The 18879-nt window shown below is 40.7% G+C and overlaps 1 protein-coding gene across 6 annotated transcripts in view; it reads right to left on the minus strand.

The window, feature by feature from the left end:
* Positions 1-18879, minus strand: part of DCAF5 (DDB1 and CUL4 associated factor 5) — a 77729-nt gene that overhangs the window by 15545 nt on the left and 43305 nt on the right. For all 6 annotated transcript variants that reach the window (XM_075151917.1, XM_075151919.1, XM_075151923.1 and 3 more), the window contains one exon: positions 7053-7119. In XM_075151917.1, the coding sequence (XP_075008018.1) occupies positions 7053-7119 (67 nt within the window). The remainder of the gene's footprint in view (positions 1-7052; positions 7120-18879) is intronic.

Consider the following 18879-nt stretch of genomic DNA (forward strand, 5'->3'; position numbering starts at 1 on the left):
ATACAATGCTTTGAAGTAGTAGATGTCTATTAAGTTGCCAAAGTGATTACTTCTTGGTTTGCCTTATTATTGTATGTTTTAAATATTATGCTAATGAAATCCTTGTTAATTATGTGTTTTTGTAAATATTTATGCAAATGAGTTGACATGTCACGTATTAAGAACATGCGGGACGGTATATACCAACACATTTTAAAAAACACTAATAAATCATAATGAAGGAGAGTGAGATATTTGGACAGCAATCTGACTTGCCATGCACAAGTTCCACAACACATAGCAGCATTTAAAAAAAAAAAAACAACAAAAGAATGAATTATTTGAAGGATAAGGAAAAAAGGGAAGTGATAGATTATTAGGGAAAGTGCCCTAGTGCAGAAATCCTGTACGAATGTAGAACAGTCTCTAAACTAACGGAAGCTGCGCTGTTCCAAACATTTAAAAAACTGTCAAAGCGCCAGAGAACTTGCTGGGGTAAGGAACAATCCTCCACTGGCTCTGTAACAGAGGAATTAAATGACCTCATTAAGAGTAAGTCCTTTATATCTAGGACACTGAAAAAGAAGTCCCACTGGTTGTTCATATAAGGTAGAAAGACGTTCCACAGACTAAAGCATAACTTCATACAAGCCTTGTGAATTACTCAAAGTGCTGAAAACTCCTGAGAAGAACCAGATATTTGCAGCTGCTGCCAGTGTGCCATAGCATACCATTCCGCTGTAGTACTTGGCACTACAGTAGAAAGCTCTTTTAAATTAATTTAGTTTTCATTAATAATAATCTGGGACACATTTAGACTGTGGGCCACTGCCCTGCATTTGAAACCTATGAAGTCATGATGCGCTAACGGAAGAGAGATACCATAGATTGGAAAGCAAATGCACATCACAATGCAAGTAAACATGCATAGCATATAGGGCCTCTGCCTTCAGTGCAGCAGATTATGTTTAGACTCCTTAAAAAGTGTCTCTCTGGTCACTAACACACCTGTACTTGTTTCGTACAGTGCATGCCAGCAGATGGCTTTGCTCCTCAGAGATCTGTCTGTAGAGAAACTAGATTTAAACATAAGCACTCTTGTCCTGAGAGCACAGGGCCTGGCAGCATCCCTTCTAGTGGGACCAGGAATCTGACGCCAGGTCTGGCAGCAGCCAGAGCAACTTCAAGGTTTCTCAGCACCACAGGCAAAACTGACTTTGGCCACATCAAAGATGGGGTGAGAACAGCAAGGGCTGGCCAAGATCCCTTCTCCTCCCAGCATGGTAAGAGGAGACAGTTTGGAGGAGGCACCAGGGGACTCCAGCTTAGTACTTCTGCTACTATAAGAGGAAGCGAAAGGGAGTGTCTCCCCGTAGGAAAGCAGCTCCAATCCATCTGCAGACTGCTTCCTTCATCACCTTCGAACCCACCCCCACCTCCCAGGCCAGCTGAAAGGATCAGCGTGGCCTCGCAGGGCTTTAGCGTAAGCACAGGGAGCAGTGGGCTGGCGTCAGCACCTGCCGCAGGCAACCTGCTCTTCCAGGCAATCACCCACTTTGCCTAGCCTACGCCTAGAACCAGCCACGTGGTGGTCTTGTACTTCTGCAGAGGTTCCAGAAGCCAAAGAAAAAATTCATATTTAAACATCTAAAGGACATGTAGAAAGCTGTAGTGGTAGTGGCTATTTTTGGATGTATTTTTTCTCCCTTCTTTTGTTGCTGCTAAGTATCTGCCATATCTATCTACGCCTTACCTATACCAACCCTCCCACCATTGTTATCACCAGTAGAGTTGAGCAACAATATGAAAGCTAAGACAAAATTACCATAGAAATAAACTTTGGCACACCCTTTCCACTCTGTCCCCTCTCCTGGTCCAAGAGAGATTGCTCTTTTGCTATGTTTAACTGCATAGGTCACAATGTTTTTTACAATGGTTACTGGAAGCATGCAAATTACCACCAACAACTATGCTTTCCGAACATAAAGGGAATAAAATAAGTGAAATTATCACACAACCAATAGCTGTTTGTTTTTTTTTTAAATGGAGGTGTGAAAACTGCTTGCCTGTGCATTTATTTCGTACTGGTACCTGCAAACATGTTCAATACAATAAAGAGAAAGGAGCTTTGGTCTGATCAGATGGCTAGTTGCTGAGGACCAAGGCTTCTCCAGCCTCTCCCAGTGCTCAGTGTTATCTTCAGCCTTCTAGTGCTAAATTAGGTATCAAACATGCTAAGGCTGGTGAGAGAAACACTCACAGATGCCGAATCTTCCTCCGCTTGGCTACAGCACTACAAAGCACGCAACACCACCTTGTTTTCTGATAGATGCCATCTAGCCACAACGCTTCCACAGGTTTCTGGTATTACAATCCACATGACACGGAGACCAGTCTAAACTCCACTGAATACAAGTGGAGTATTCTTCTACACTGCCCCACCACTGCTGTGATAATCAAACAACTGTTCCATAGCACACTATGGTCAACACTGACCTGAAGGAAGAGACAAACGACAGGCCTAAAAGTAAAACAGTTTAGATCCCAAGACCACACCTCAGAAAAATCAATTTTTTTAAAAATACAAACCTTCCAGAGCATGCTCCCCATTGGGCCAGATGGCTTCCCCCCGCCCCAACTCAACTGGAACGTATATATGCATGCGTGCACATATACAAAAATCTCAAAAAAAGCCAAAGACATTAAGAAACACTTAATCATCTATTATTCATCTTCACTTATCAGCCTGGAACTTTGAGAACTTAAACCACAAGCTGTCTCCAATGAGATAACCCTCTTCAAATGTTGTGAAAAGATCTGTTGCTGACTTCTTCAAGCCTAGAGGTGTCTGCATTTACAATGCCCAATGAAGAGAAGAAAAGGGAAGAAAAATTGCATCAGTTCTGCTGAAGATTGGTGCAATTAGTTCAGTAACTGGACCACAATGACAGGCCCTTTCTTGCTAGCAGTTACAGTCAAAGACAATTAAAAAGAGGTTTTGAAATGGAGTTTGCTGTTCTGATTTAGTGAAGTTTTTCAGAAGCCTGGTGACAGCCTGCTCACGTAAACTGAAGGTTCCCCAACTGTTTTCTCAATTGCAAATAAATATCATATCCCTCACACAGCATCTTTGAGCAATATTTCAAAAGCAAGAGACAAGCTCTGAGTTGCAAAGATGATTCAGAGTAGTGGGTGAGGAATGTAAACTCCATTTTGCAAAACATTTGGTCTACTAAGCCCTCTATTACCCCACAAGACATGTCAGGTTCTGTCTTGAGCAGGGATTCTTTACCAGCTAAGAGACCATGTTTATAGGAGTCAGGTTTAAATACTGCCTGAAGTGCTTATATGTTAACAGTCTTGCTGGGCAGGTCATGTAGGGCCAATGTCTCTTCTCACTTCTAGCTTGCCTTGGAGCAAGTAAAAGCTGTGGAAAACCAAGACTGCTTTTCTTCTGCCAGACCAATGTATTAATTTTGCTAGAAACTCTGCCTCTGAAGAAAACCGGGATATACATTTTAAAGGGGAAATTGGCTAAAAAATTCACCAAACAATTGGCGATTACTTGGGAAGCACAGTGGAAAGCTGGGTAGTACTTGGATGGAGAAGAAAGTGGAAAAATGAGCAAAATATTCCACCTTCAAGAAAGGACAAAAGGTGGTAAAAAAGCAACCAACCTTCTGGCATAGGAAATCCTGGCCTATTCAGAATAATCCAAGATTGTGGACGGAGACAGCCAATAAAACTCTTCAACAGAATAGCTTCCTAAGCAATTTAGGAAATACCTTTTTTCACATACCTTCCCCCCCCCCACCCGAGTAAATCCTGTCTAATAACAGGACCGAACAAAACCGCTGGCAGAGTTTCCAGCTGAGGGGGAATGACTCCATGCAACCAACTGGGAGGACTAAATTATGATTATTTGCAAAAAAACAGCAGAATTTGTTCCATTTTCCTGGCAAAATATCAACACAGGTAACCGCATTCCTCCAACCTGAAATACGTTTGCAGTTGTCTGACTGGTGTGTTCCTTCCCACTTCTCTTCATCTTTTGTATAGTAATGTTGCTACCCATTAGATAGCTAGTACTTGCTGCACCTGTACTTAAGAAAAATACTCTATTTCAGAGTCGTTAGGATGCAGCTCTGTAAAAAGATTTACGCTTGCAAAAAAAGTTGCTATTTACAAATAGCTGATACAATTTAAGGGAGTTGTATCATAAATATTTATAGCAACACAATGTCTGAATTCAACCAGAAAGTAGAAATCAGTTAGTAGAAATCAGTTAGAGAGATATTTTTATTTAAAATACCAACCAGCAGTACAGGACATTACATCATCCTGTCTAGTCTGTACAATATTTTAAATGAAAGACCACATTCCACCCCCTCAGATCACAGACCCAAAGACACTCCTATTTTAAGCTAGAACATGAGAACAAGGAGTTTTCCATTGAAGCAGAAGCTTTCCAAGGTCTCCACATCCCTACAGCAAGACTCTTTCTCCAAGAAGGAAGCACAGCTACCGCTCCAGCTGAAAAATTACTCTGAACCACAGGATGAGATTTAAGAAAGTATGTTTCATCACGTTCAAAACAGGCACAACCCTTCAAAATGAGCTGAATGAAGAAAAGAGCAGCTTCAATAAGCCTATCACAGGTGGTTTGGATGGCCAATAAGTTATTTGCCACAGAAGCTGAATCTTTAGGTCTAACAAAACAAGGCTCATGACTTTAGCTAAAATGTTTGAATAAGAGAACTGCTCAAGACATACATATTCCTACTACAGGATCTTCTGATCCATTAGGCAACCACTGAGGGCAATTGACATTAGGTAATTAATTTTGTAACGGAAATGTTGCAAGTTTACTGACACCCTTCCTCAAGTTACAAGAACCAGAAACAAGAAAGCTGACCAAAACACATATGACATTGTTTTTTGGTAATTCTAGCTATCACTCTTTGTGCAAAGGTCCCAGGTAAAAAGTTTGTCATCTGCAGCTGCCTGGGAAAAAAGTTTTCAAGAGCATCACAGCCAGATAAACACAAAACCCCAAATCCAGAATTTAAAAATGGAGTTAGGACAGGTATAGTAACATGCGTAAAATGTAATTCTACAGTCCACACATAAAACTTCCAGATAAATAACTAATTTAAATGTATGTAACCTTTGTTTTAACTAAGAGAAAATTCCGTAAGTAGCAGTAAAACAGTGTCAGGTGTAAAAGGAAATCAGACAAATTAAAAGGAAAGCAGGGAGAAGTCTCTATAAAGCCTACACAAAGATAGAAGGCCAAGGTACTGGTATATTTATAGCAGGACCATCTTCAGGACTTCTAGACTGCAACATCAAATGTTGGTTAAATAAGCAATCCAAACTTAGAATGGCATTTTCCTCAAAACCCTGCCATTAACCAAACCTTTTAGAGGCTAGTCATCCTCTCAGCTGTGGATTACACAGCTGTGATTAACAGCCTTTGAAAATGAAACAAAATATTTTCATTTTACCTCTAACACAGCTTGTAATTTGCTCTCACTATTGCTAAAGCACCTGAGACCACAGGATAGCACTCAGTTAGAATCATAGAATCATAGAGGTTGGAAAAGAACTCTAAGATCATCGAGTCCAACCATCAACCCAACACACCATGTCCACTAAACCATGTCCCTAAGCGCCTCATCTACACGTCTTTTAAATACTTCCAGGGATGGTGACTCCACCACTTCCCTGGGCAGCCTGTTCCAAGGCGTGATCACTCTTTCAGTAAAGAAGTTTCTCCTAATGTCCAATCTAAACCTCCCTTGGCGCAACTTGAGGCCATTTCCTCTTGTCCTGTCGCTAGTTACTTGGGAGAAGAGACCAACACCCACCTCACTACAACCTCCTTCCAGGTAGTTGTAGAGCGCGATGAGGTCTCCCCTCAGCCTCCTCTTCTCCAGGCTAAACAACCCCAGTTCCCTCAGCCGCTCCTCATCAGACTTGTGCTCCAGGCCCTTCACCAGCTTCATTGCCCTCCTCTGGACACGCTCCAGCACCTCCATGTCCTTCTTGTAGTGAGGGGCCCAAAACTGAACACAGTATTTGAGGTGCGGCCTCACCAGTGCCGAGTACAGGGGCAAAGTTGTACTTAATACCACTAAAATGTACAGTTTAAACTGTCAGAGCCATTAAAAATAGAAACAGTAGTACATTTCCTAAAGTCTTGAGTCTTTCAATCAAGATTCAACACCCTTCTAAAAAAGCACAGTGATTTGTTTCAACAGAAGAGATATGCTGACGTTGTATGGCTTAGAGTGTCGTATTGCCAAACCCTACACAATACTAGACAATATCAAATTAGGCACTGACCAACTGTGGCATCTACAATGCTACTGTTACATCCCACACATTGCTGCTTTTCTTTAACACCTCTCTCCTATACTTTCACACGGAGTTGAGCTAGTGCTATTTGCTTAGCACGTCTGCCCCAGCACGGGAAAGGGTCATGAATGAGTCAAAAGTGGTCATTTCCACCAGCTGATAGTGCTCCTCCACCCAGAAATAAAAGAGCATAACTGCTCTGCATTAGAAATCAGTGGAAGGGTTTTGGTGCAAGAGGAAAAAAAGGGGGGAAGAGAGGCCAACGCACTGGAGCTGTAAGGAGCAGCCTGTGAACCCAGCACCATTTTATGCTGCAAGCTTCATTATGAAATGAAATTTAGTAACAGATCCTAAGTTCTTCAGTGAACTGAGATCAGCTTAGAAGCAGCAGAGTTGGTAGACAAGAGGGAAGAAAGACACACCCTGCTTCAGCCACAGCTCTTTCTCTTTATGAGCTCATCTAGAAGATTTAAATGATCCTTATATGAGAAGAGAAATAAAAAGAAAATCAGTATGATAAAAGATTCAGATGGCATTGACCATTGTTATCCAGAGATTGGATTAGGCATTTGTAAACTCTCCCCACCCAGCTTTCATCAGAATTACTCTAGATTCAGAGGCTGAGCAAGAACAGCGATTTTTCAAAAAACCTAACTAGTATTTGTCAGACACCTGTCCCCCCTGGCCCCAAATTACAAACCAACAAAACTTACCTGCTTCTGGATCTGGAGGAATCCTCCACATATACAAATTGAAGTCATCAGAGCCCGAAAGGATGTACTGTTAGGAATGAAAATAAAAGCAGTTTACCACAAAGTATCACCTGAATTATGTTATTTTATTGTTGATCTAGTTTCTCCAAACCAAAAATGAGAAAAAAAGATAATTTGTACTCACTGATCAACTTACCCTTAAATGGGGGTGAGCTGCCAGCACAAAAACGTTGCATGCATATGAACAGACCAAAATTCAAAAGCATGCTTCAGGTATCTAATCCTACTGCCCAAAATGTATGTTTTCTTTGCTAAATAAGGCTATGGATTGTGGTTGGCTTTAATACAAGCGTGTCTAGTTCAAACTCTCATATCTTGGAGCCTGCAACTATGGTCTTTTTTTAATGTCAAAGTCTTTCATCCTTTTTTCTCATCTCCTGAACTAACAAGGAACACTCCATCAAACGCATACCTAAGAAGAGAGCTAGCATGTCATTACACACAAACATGTCTGGCTCATCAGTCTACTAAGACCGTCAAAAGTCAGTCACTGAGGATAATCTTGAACACTGAACAAAACCAAAGCTAGTGTCAAACGGTTTAAAAAAACCCACATTTATCATACTGTTCATTTTTTTCCTGGTTATAGTTACTCTGAGGAGATGGAAGGCTGCCCTTTTTCGACAGTGCATGAATGATAAGCAATCTCTTTATTGTACAGAAGTTTAGGCAATATGCAATTTGAAGTAGCTTAATATACTACAAACATGCACTGGAATGACAGGTGACATTTGGTATGGTAAAAAGCTTACGCCTCTCAGTTACAAGAGGCCACAAACTGTGCCTTGTCTCCAAATATCTCTTCTCCAATAAACTGTATTCCCTGTCATTTATTTCTCTCCCAAATTAGAGATGAGATGACATGTAGTGGAACCAAGGGCAGATTCCAATTCCAGTTATATTAGTGTAGATAGTGTAAATCTCTAGCCCTCAGCTGACTTAAGGCTTCTGCTTAATCAATACAGTCAAGAAATTTTTCATTTTATTATTATTATTAGGGTAGAGGGAAGGGAGAAAAAGAAAGAAATGGAGCAAGTTTGTCCCTTTTCTAACCTTTGATAGGAGACAAATTCTGTTTTGTTTGACTCAAATGTAACTGGTTTCTGTCTTTCATTCTCCAAGGATACAAAAACTCATCAGGCAAAGTAACATCAACCAGTGAGGAGACAAGTCCTGGAATAACACAGGACTGAGAAGCAAATAAACAAAAAACATACACTAACACAGAGAAAACTGTTCTATATACATACTATAAATTTGCATATATTCTGTTTGCAATGCTAATTACGTTCGTGCAGTGTTTGGATGTTTCCAGCCACAAAAATGCAATAGCCAACCACTAAAATCCCCTCTCTGGTTTCCTACTGTCACAATTGAACCATTCTTTTTTCTCTTATTTTTAAGGATGTAGGATGTGAGTAAGCACTTATGAATGCAATTCTGCTCATTTTCTGACAGATAAGAAGCACTGATCAAACAAAAGTTCCTTTAAAAACTTGTGCACACTAGTGCTGCATCACTCATAGACCCACCCTTTCCAAGCCAGAACGTTTTTTCTACAAGCCAACATGTTTAAGCACTTAGGCATCCTACCTCTGCCAAACTGACCTGACGGTGCCAGGAATATGTGCTTCCATTCATTTGACTGCTCATAAATGTTAACCCACAGCAGGCTGAGCCACTGTGCCAAAAATACACAGATTAGGGCTCATATAGGTAACTTCCCAGCAATCAGAAAGAAAGCACCTCTAATATGTTTTGTTACACAAGAAATGCTACATGGAAAAATAAAGTCTTGTTTAAAGTTATGAAGATGTTGCCAATTGTTAGTATTTTTTACCGAATTGTGTAGTTGAAGCAGCAACTGGTTTGCCTAAGACGTGGGGAAAAATGGAGACTTCTAAAACAGCTAGAAAGCTCAATATCTTGAATTTATGACCATAACGCCCTTTTCTTTTTTTTAAACCAAACAAGTTCTAACAACTCCTCAACATGAGAGTCATTTAGCACTTTACATCATAAATCAAACAAACCTACCAACAATAACAGGCCCCAAAGTGACAGATTTCAGATATCCTGCACCAGGCACACAACACAGAAAAAACACGTTACGTACGTGCAAGGAACGAAGTGTCTGTGAGACTCTTCAAATCAGTTTCCACACTGATTTACAGAGGAACACACTGTGTATCCTGTAAGACTCAATGGCCAATTGTCTAGGAAATCTGCAGTATCATTGCCCACTGAACAAGAACATACTACCTGCAAAGACCACTGATCCGAGTATACTCTGTCTTGCTTTGGAGATAGCAAAATTTAGAGCGCCCTCGCAGCGATGTGGACTAATGGCAATTTGACTGCACTATCAAGAGTGTAACCAGGAGGTCAAGACAAGTGATTATTCCCCTTAGCTGGCACTTTTGAGGCCACACCTGGAGTACTGTGTCTGGTTTGGGTCCCCTGATACAAGAGTGACACTAAGGAATCGGACAGAGAGTGGAGGATGGCCGCTGGGGCCGAAGGCACATGACCTGCGAGGAAAAGCTAAGGCAACTGGCCTTACTTAGCCAGAAGAAGAGAAAGTGAAGGGACAGAGTGGACCTCAACAATCTCCCACTGTCTGAAGGAATACAGAGCAGCCAGGGACAGACTCTTCTCAGAGGCATGCAGTGGATGCTCAGGAAGCAACAGTCACAGGTCACAGCAAGGGAAATTCCAGCTGAGCACAAAAGAACAGCATGTTCAGGAGAAGCGTAACAAACACTGCAATTCGGCCCCAGAAAGGTGGTGGAATCTCCACCCTTGCAAATCCGAAATTTACCTAGACAATTCCCTGAGCAACCTAATCTGAATTTGAAGATGCTCTGCTCTGAGAAGCAGCTTAAGTCAGATGACCTCCAGAGCTCTCTTCTAATTCATTTTTTTTCAAAGATTATCAAAGTAAAAAGGGAAATAATTGTCTTGGTGGATTGGGGTTGATTTTGGGTTGGGGGATGGGAAGAGGGGAGCGGGGGGGAGGGGGGCAGTGTCAGGAAAATGTCCATCTGAAACCTTTACACTCCATCACACATCACCGCTTCATGAAAACTCCAATGGGAAGACAAACTTAGGCCACATAGACAGAGGCATAAGCTGCAGTTCAGCACAAGGACTTGCATAAATTCAGGTGGTCACAATTTGGGGAATTTAAAGAAAGAAATTGGCAAAGTATCTTAAAGTAATTCACAGAATCACAGAATGGCTGAGGCTGGAAAGGACCTCCGGAGGTCATCTGGTCCAACCACCCTGCTCAAGCAGGGTCACCTAGAGCCAACTGCTCAGGACCACATCCAGATGGCTTTTGAATGTCTCAATGGTGGAGACACTAAATCCAGCTATCTCCAATTGAGATAGTTCCTACCTACTTAAGAGCACCACAAAGTCCTTCGCTCCATTACCATTTTCTAGCCTAACGACATTTGCACCCATCAAATACACTTGGCCAAAGTATTCTGGAGTGAATTAGGAGAAAATAAGTAGGAATGAATAAAGCATCTGCACTGCAATTTATGTCTAGTCACAGAACAAAGCTCAGCTCAGGATCTCAGCCGTTCTGAAGAAATGGTTATGGGTTTAATCTTGCAACTGAGACAGTGACCAGTAAGTGCCAAAAGCATTAATTGATTAAGTCATCCACACCAGTTTGATGTTGTAAGTAACGGGCTGCAAGTTGCAAACTTTTTATATAAATTTAAATTTTATTTCGATAGCTCTGCCAATAATTATCAGAAATAGATCATATTCCACAAAATATCCAACTATTTGGTATCTCTGCCATTCCCTGCTGCCACAGTGGCAGCCAGCATTGTTTTCCACTCTCTTTCCCTGTTAAGATACCTCTGGGGTACACGTTTTCCTGCTGTTCTCACAATGTAGAATTGAATCCCCAAATGCATTCTTTTTGTCTTTTTCTGTAAGACCAGGTGATAGGGGGCTCAGCAGTAGAACATGGCTTTTCAGACAGAGACCAAGAGACTGCCAGAAGCACAACTTCATGACTGCAACTATTGCAAGAAGGATGTGCCAGCTGAAGCTTCAAGAGCAGACACCCAAGCTGCTAAAGCCAGAAACACGCCTCTTGCATGACATTTGAAAGAGAAACTCAATTCCAATTAGTACTCTCTGCACAAGACAATGGGAACCCAAGGCCTCTGGAGAGCACAGCTGGACTGATGTTACTAGGACATTTACATGATCATCTCTGAATATTTTTCTTTGATGTATTCATTATTAGTGTAACAATAAGCCAATGGTTTTCCACACTAGTTGAAAGTTGGAGAATAAGGATTGAGAAAATGCGAAAGTCAGTCCATACTACTAGAAAATTCAAAGAAATAGTTGCTATGAAATGCACCAAGCCCTAGTTAATAAGGCTGAAATCCTGACAGAGCGGAGTAGACTTTTTAAAAGGAAGCAACAGAAAGGAAAGAAAAAGAAGGGGTTGGGGTGGGGCAGATGAAAGAATGTCATGCTGCATATGCTTAGACTCCACTTTAATTGTGGCCAAAGATTTTTGGTCCTGAGGGGACATGCAAAACATAATTCCTAGCAGAGTACCTTCTACTCACTCACTTTAGAACAAAAGCCCAGATAATCAAATCACAGAGGCTAGCCAGTGAGAAGCAAAAACATGCACATTCACAGAGACAAGTAAATGGCTAAGACGGTGTGCACTCTCCCCCACCAAAAGACAAACTCCGAGCAGAACATAACCCCGAGAACCAGTGCAGTGCTGAATTCTGAATCAGACCAGGCACTGCGCAAGGAGCTCAGATGCTCAGATGTCTGGGGGGAGAGACCAATATTAAAACCACCTGTTTCATTGTCTGCATTTTTGCTGCTGTATCTGACCAGGACTTCGGAAATCAACATTCACAATATTCACATGAACATGAGATTAAACAGAAAAACAGTTGCTAATAATTAATGGAGTTTTTTCAGAGGGGAAGAATCAGCTTCTATGTCTAGCTGTTAGCAACAATGACAGGAAAAGGCCTCCAGATGACTACAAGCTGCTGATTCAGAAGTTTGCCTTAGAAGGAAGAAAACTCTCAGGCGTGGTTAGTCTGCTGCTGGAGAAAACACAAATTCAGTCTGAGTTTCAAGTACGCATAAAATGCTTAAAACGAACTATCATCAGGAATCTGGCAGAATTACTTTGGACTAGTGCTCCCCACTCATTCCACTGTAACTCTTCTCATTTTCTCTTTCCCCAAGGAAATTACAGCAGTTGACATAAATAAATAGAGATCTAATCTGCTGCTGCTATAGTCTCGTAACAGTAGCATTAACATTGCATTTTGCAGAGAACTACCACTCTGGGGAATTTATTTTTGGTCTTACCACTGCCAGTTTGAAAGCTTTCAAAATCCCACAAGCTACATTTCCTCAGGTGCTACTGAATGTTGAGTATTTCAATAAAATTGTATCTCAATCAAACCTGATTTTACAGTTTCAACATCCACATTTCCTGTTTCCATAAAACGTCCTCTTACTTATGACCTATATCAGAGACATTTTTAAGCTTTTGGCCTAGACAAGGGACCAGCAGACATGGATCGTTTTCCCAAAAGTATCAGCAAATCTTTTGAATGGCCCTACTAATGTAGGGGAGAACAAGAAGAATGTGGTAGAATTTGTCTTGAAAGCACAAACCAAAAAGCACCATCACCATCTAATTGTAAATTGATGAATGAGACCATGGGTAACGGTACAGAGATGATAACCATTTGAAAAGTGATTGCTGCTAAGTTACTAACAGGAAAATGCTTGTTAGAGAGACTCAAATTCCATGCTGCTGCTTACAGCTTTACTAACAAATCAGCTCTGAAAGAGACTAAACTTCCTAAATGTCAATTCCCACTCACTTAAGCATGTCTGTCCTCTCCTCAGAGGGGCCAGTGAAACTTGGGACAGAAAAGATCAGAGTAGACAGAATTTTTCTCGGGCTTTTAGCAAGCTGTCCCTTAGCTTCTTGAAGTAATGCAAAATCCACACGCTGGGGAAGAAGCACAGAGGCATCCAAATTTGAAACAGTTTTGCTGGTGCTTTGCACAGCTCCTTTAAGAGGCAGGATGTACAGTCCCTCCATATATTGCCTGTAACATAATATAACTCATGGGTGGCGTGTAGGCTTTTACTTTTTTTCCTATGACAACAGATAAAGAATCTGGATTGGTGGCAGTCTGCTAGGCTGAAGTTTTAACTCCTCTTGAGCAGATAAGAAAAGCTGCCTTGCACATCTTCTCTGTGGTGGGATATGCACTGAGGAAACCACAGTTTGACATGAAGCATCACTGAAGTCTGAAAAACATTGATTATTTGTCCAAGAGATTGAAATTCATAGCAATCAGCACTTTGGAGAAGGAATCCATTTACATGAAGAACATAAAAACTGTGTATTTTTCCAAGGAGGAAAGATTTCCTAAGGAAACCGGGCTTATGCTATTTTGTTCTTTGTGGCATCTCTCCATCTCCAAGAACTTTTAAGCCTAATGGCCAATTTTGAATTTCATAGAGGACCTGAGGGTTCCAGAATTATGGACTGCCTAGAAATATTCTTTTACAAACAGGCAGCCACACAGAGGGGAGAGAGAGACCCTGGAAGTAGCCACTGAGAGCAAAGCAGTACCATAATTACACCTCCCTACTAAACATCAGGAAACCCAAATGGGAACTCATCCTTGAACCCAACAAAATTCCAATATCATCACCACGATCTGCTTCTCATGGAACTATTTCAAAGGGGATGAGAAAGCACGCTATAAATAAATAAAAGCAAAAAGTAAGAAAGGTCACCCATACACACACACATATATATTAAAAAATATCACAACCATGAATTCCTATATGTTACATATTTTGCATGAAAAATATTTGACAGAACAGAACCAAAATTTTTTTTATAGCTGCTTCTGGACCTTTGTGATGCCAAGACTGCTCTATACATCTTCCTTATAAATGAGACTTCCCCTGCTATTTTCTCCATTTTTAAAAAGTGACTGATACTTAATTTACCATTTGATCAGAATTTAGTGTTAAGTCTGCATTTCCTGCAGGTAGAAAACCCACAAATTTGTTTTCAAATCATCTTTCTATTGTTAGAGTACCCACTGACCAGAGGGGAGGCAAGGTAAGGACACATCTATAGAGGAGAAGACCTTTTCCTATTCAAAAAGCAACAAGAAGCAAACAAACAAGGAATCAGCAAGATAATACAGCTTGTTTGAGATAGCCAATACCAGAGGAATAAAAGAAAAAACCAGGATCTCCCACAGAGCAGAGCACTCCTTTCCTTTCCTTAAACAATTAAGAAATAAACAACAGTCAATTGGTTAAGCATTTCCATCTCTTTGCAATTCCTGATCTTTCTGTCGAGCTGTTACCTTTATGCTGATGAATCTAGGCTTTTAGCATAGAGTTCCCACTGAGTACAGCTTGAAAAGCTGCTCTAATGATCATCTGCTGACCTCCTTGGTAGGTATGTTCCCTCCCTTGTGCCAGCATCAGTGCTCGTGACACAGCAGTGGTCTGGTTCAGTAGCTAGAACAGTAAAATCCCATACAAATTGCCATCAGTCATTCAATATATTTCTTCTCATTTATAAATTTCAACCAGCTTCTACAGGGGTCAGGTGAGTGCCAGTACAGCCCAAGTGAAGTACAGGACCTCCTCTCTCAATAGCATACTGCCTTGTTGTAGCCTCAGACTGCAACCCCAGTCAGAGTGGCTGCCTCTTCTCCTCTTAGAAGCTCTCATTGTTACCAACTAAGAAGTTCCTCACCCCAAGGCAATTAACCAGGATGTAGGATCAGGAAGGTGTAAAGAGGAGTCACCTGTGCAGGCTATTAACCTCTTGTTGCTGTCTCTCAATGACAAAACCTAAAGTAAGAAGAGACATAACTGGGAAAGCTATTTCTGAAATGTGTTTTGGAAAACTTATGGTTAAGAAAACATTTACCTACAACAAAGGATACCTATCCATTCTTTTATCTTTGCTTTGTAATAAATTCTGGGGTGCAAATCATATCTTTTGTGCAATATTTAACAAATTTAAAGAGTAATCTACAACTAGGGCTCACACCATTGCGGTATTAAGAAACACGTTTGCTTTGAAAACAGACGTCTTTTTTCATACTAGCCAGGACAGCAGCTTGCAACCTGTACTGTTTGAGACTGTTTTTCAGGAAGGTTGAAACTCGCACAAAAAAGAGCTTAAAAGTTTTCTGTCTTGGACTGAGAATCAAACAGGTATGTCCAAAGGCTTTCTACAACAGAAACTTTGTTCCTCAGTAAGAAGCATGCCAATCTCATGAACTGGAAAAAGAAAAGCTGTGACACAGCACACTGGAGAAACACAAATTGCTTCTAGTACATAAAATTCAGAGCCAAAAATTTGTATTCCCACTCCCTAAATCCCTAATCTTATAAGCAGCCAACTCTGTGTGGGGCAGTTTTAAATGCTTACAGAAGCATCATCAGGAACAATCCATCAACATTTTTACAGCTGCCTTTTTGCCATGCAGAAAGGCCATAACAGTAATTTTATTCATGAACAAAAGCAACTTAGAAACCCTTACTGTGGATTTCTATGGCAGTGAAAATATTCCTATTACGTTCCAAAGAAAGCAAGAAGTTTAGCTGAGCCTATGAAGGGAACTCTTCTGTACATGGCTGAAACTGCATGTACCCCAATTGCTCCCTCTCGTCTTCTTCAGCCATCTGTTACTTTATTTTTTCAAATACACATTAAATCAAATATTCTATTAGTCAAAATCCTCCAGAATTGATAGTCACTTTTTCAGTGTCTAGACAAGGCCTAGTTTTAACAGCTCAACAAGAAACACTGTCAGTGCAGCACCCATTGTGTGTCATTTTTAGCACTGCATTCCTGCTCACTCCCCCTTCCCTTCCCTCTCCCCAGTCCTGCAAGGGATGCTACTAAACTGCAGATCTCCTGTGATGCACTATGAGGAACACGAAGCCTGCAAACCTCAAAGTCTTGAGTCAGGGTTCCACTCCACCAGAGTTTAGCTTCAGTATGGGTCCCTTTGGGCTAATGCATTATTGCCCAGAGGTCTAAAAACCTCCCCCAAAGGCTTACAGGAATGCACAAGAGAAGGGAGATAGGAAACAGGGCTGGTAGGATGCCTCAGGGAATGGGGGCAGAGGTGATCAGAATAAGAAGGGTTAACGAAAACTCCCAGCCCTTTCTGTCAAGACCCTGACTCTGAAGAGTCATTTTCAGTACGACCCTCCCATATCAATTAGCAAAAGCGATGGGGAAGAAATAAATAAATAATTTCATAGCCAGATAAATTACTCATGTATGTATTTTATATGTATGCAATGTTACGCATGTAGCTGGGATTTAAACTGCCATTTAGATAAAGTAAAAAACAAAATGCAACCTCATCAGTCATTCTTGGAAGAAGCCAAGTTAAGACAGAGTAAGACATTGATTTTCTTTTTATCCAAGCACACTGACTGCTTTTCATATATTAAGAAATGCTGACTGGAATAAGCTACTATTCATTAAGAAGTCTTCCGTGCACAGGAAACTCACAATATATTATTTAGAAGAATAATTCCCTTTCTTCTTTTTAGTTTTTAAAGCTAGACATGGGTAAGTACTACTTCCTGAGATAAATGGCCTTCAAGTTAGATGACACAAAGAAGAACACAGAATAAAAGTTCTGTTTCTTTACAAAGGCAATACACAACCATATAAGACCCCTGGCACCTACACAGCTAATCCTGTTCTTGGAAGGGTTACATTCATGTAATAATTCTGTCCTGCTAAAAAGTGGGTTGTCCATAACCAGGGCTATTTAGCACACAGACTTCAACATAATGAAGGCTGTAACTTTATAGGGAGTTGGAGCAGTCTGCAGTACCGTGAGCGGTGCATTCCTGAAACTCTCCTATACCAGTGTAATGTCAACAGAAAAGGCTGAGTGGTGATGTAATGTCTGAGGCCATGCCAGAGTCAAGACACTTTTTGTTTGATTCACAGGGTACAAGTTATTTCTCCCCACCCCCGCCTTTTTTAAAGCGGGCAATAGGCAGTTGATTTTACAGCTACAAGGGTTATAGAGCCTCACATTATCTGCACAGTGAAAAAAAGGAAAGAGCTGATAGCATTCATCATTGTGACACAGGCAACAATTCTTGGGCAAGAAAAGCTTCTGGTCTATTTTAGTTTGGAGGGCGGGATTGTTTTGTGGTTTTTTTGTGGGTCTCTTTGCTGCTGCCCATCGCCTCTGAGCCTCTGAGGCTCCTACACTTAAAAATGCATTTGGGTACCTGAAGCCCTTCCATACTTCCTGTATCCTCAGATCCAAGAAGATACTTTCCATAGCAGTCTAGCAACTATAAATCCTTAGTATTTAAACAACATTTCCCAAATTCTAATGCTGACAAGAATGGAAACTCCGCCAGTACCCTGACACAACTTGAGATTCTCATATATTTTATGATTTGTATGTAAACACACTAGGGTAAAGTCAGTGGGAGTTAGGTGTATAAATAAACTGCCTTTAAAATTCTGGGCCTGAATGCCTGTACCAGAAGAATGGATAAATTTTGCTCTCACATAAATCTCTATAGCCAACAGCTGAGAGTCATGCTTGATCCATCTAGCGTATCTTATCCTTCCTCCCTTCCACAGCCGTATGACTCAAGTGAGCTCCTGGATAACACAAATGGCATACAATTTTGAACACGTTTATCTACCAACATCAGAGCTCTCCTACAAAGAAAAGAAAAATCAGTGTCGTGTGAATGAGGTCATTACACTCATGACATGGACAAAAGACAGAGTTCTGAGAGGAGTAAATGAAGACAATTATAAATGGGTGCAAATAAAACACCAGCTAAACATTGCCTCTCAAGTTTTGGTAGTTGTAAGAAACAAGAAAAGTCTGACTGTGGCATTTCTAGGAAAAATGCTTGCATATGCTGTTCACCGATTTTCAAATCAGTCCAAAACAAGGACTAGGGCAATAATACTTTTGGAGGAAAACAACAGTTTGCAAGGACACAAAAAGAAGCAAAGCTGTTCATCCTCAAAGATTCCTGTCTCTTAGCTTGGGCTACAACCCACACACCCAAAATACCTGCAATAACTCAAAACCATCTAAGCACTTCAGAATGTGTTGTTTTAAACTTAAAAAAAATATCATTGGTGTTAACAGGTTTTTTCTTTTCTTTCTTTCTTTCTGAGTTTTGCTCCTTTAAGCATTAATGGTATTTCATTCTTTGTTAATCTACTTGCATCACAGATGCTCCAATAAAACAAGCTGGTATGCAGATCACTGCACACCTGCTGGTAGCAGGCTCCCCTCTAGAGTGACAAGTCAGGAGTTCTGGATCCAAGCCCTATTGAGTATCTGTCACAATCTGTGGGCACTAAAAAGACAATGCTGAGAAAAGATTAGTATACAGAGCCTAACTGCCATCAACAGACAAACCAATCAAACTGTCCCTCAACTAGTAGTCTGTGTTTTATTTGTGCAAAGAAATTTTATTAATTTGACACACATACCTTGTCAAAGTAAGAATAACACATCTGATCATTATGGGAACTTAAGTATTTAATTTCTTAAAATATAAGGGTGATCTCTAAGAGAACTCCTAAGCTGTGTGCGTGCAGCTCGGAATCTGTTCATTTTTGCCATACTAGAATCCAACAGCTCCATATGGAACATGGTGTTATTTACCTTCCCTC

The sequence above is a fragment of the Calonectris borealis genome, chromosome 5 (assembly GCF_964195595.1).
Source record: "Calonectris borealis chromosome 5, bCalBor7.hap1.2, whole genome shotgun sequence".
In the NCBI taxonomy this organism is placed as follows: Eukaryota; Metazoa; Chordata; class Aves; order Procellariiformes; family Procellariidae; genus Calonectris; species Calonectris borealis.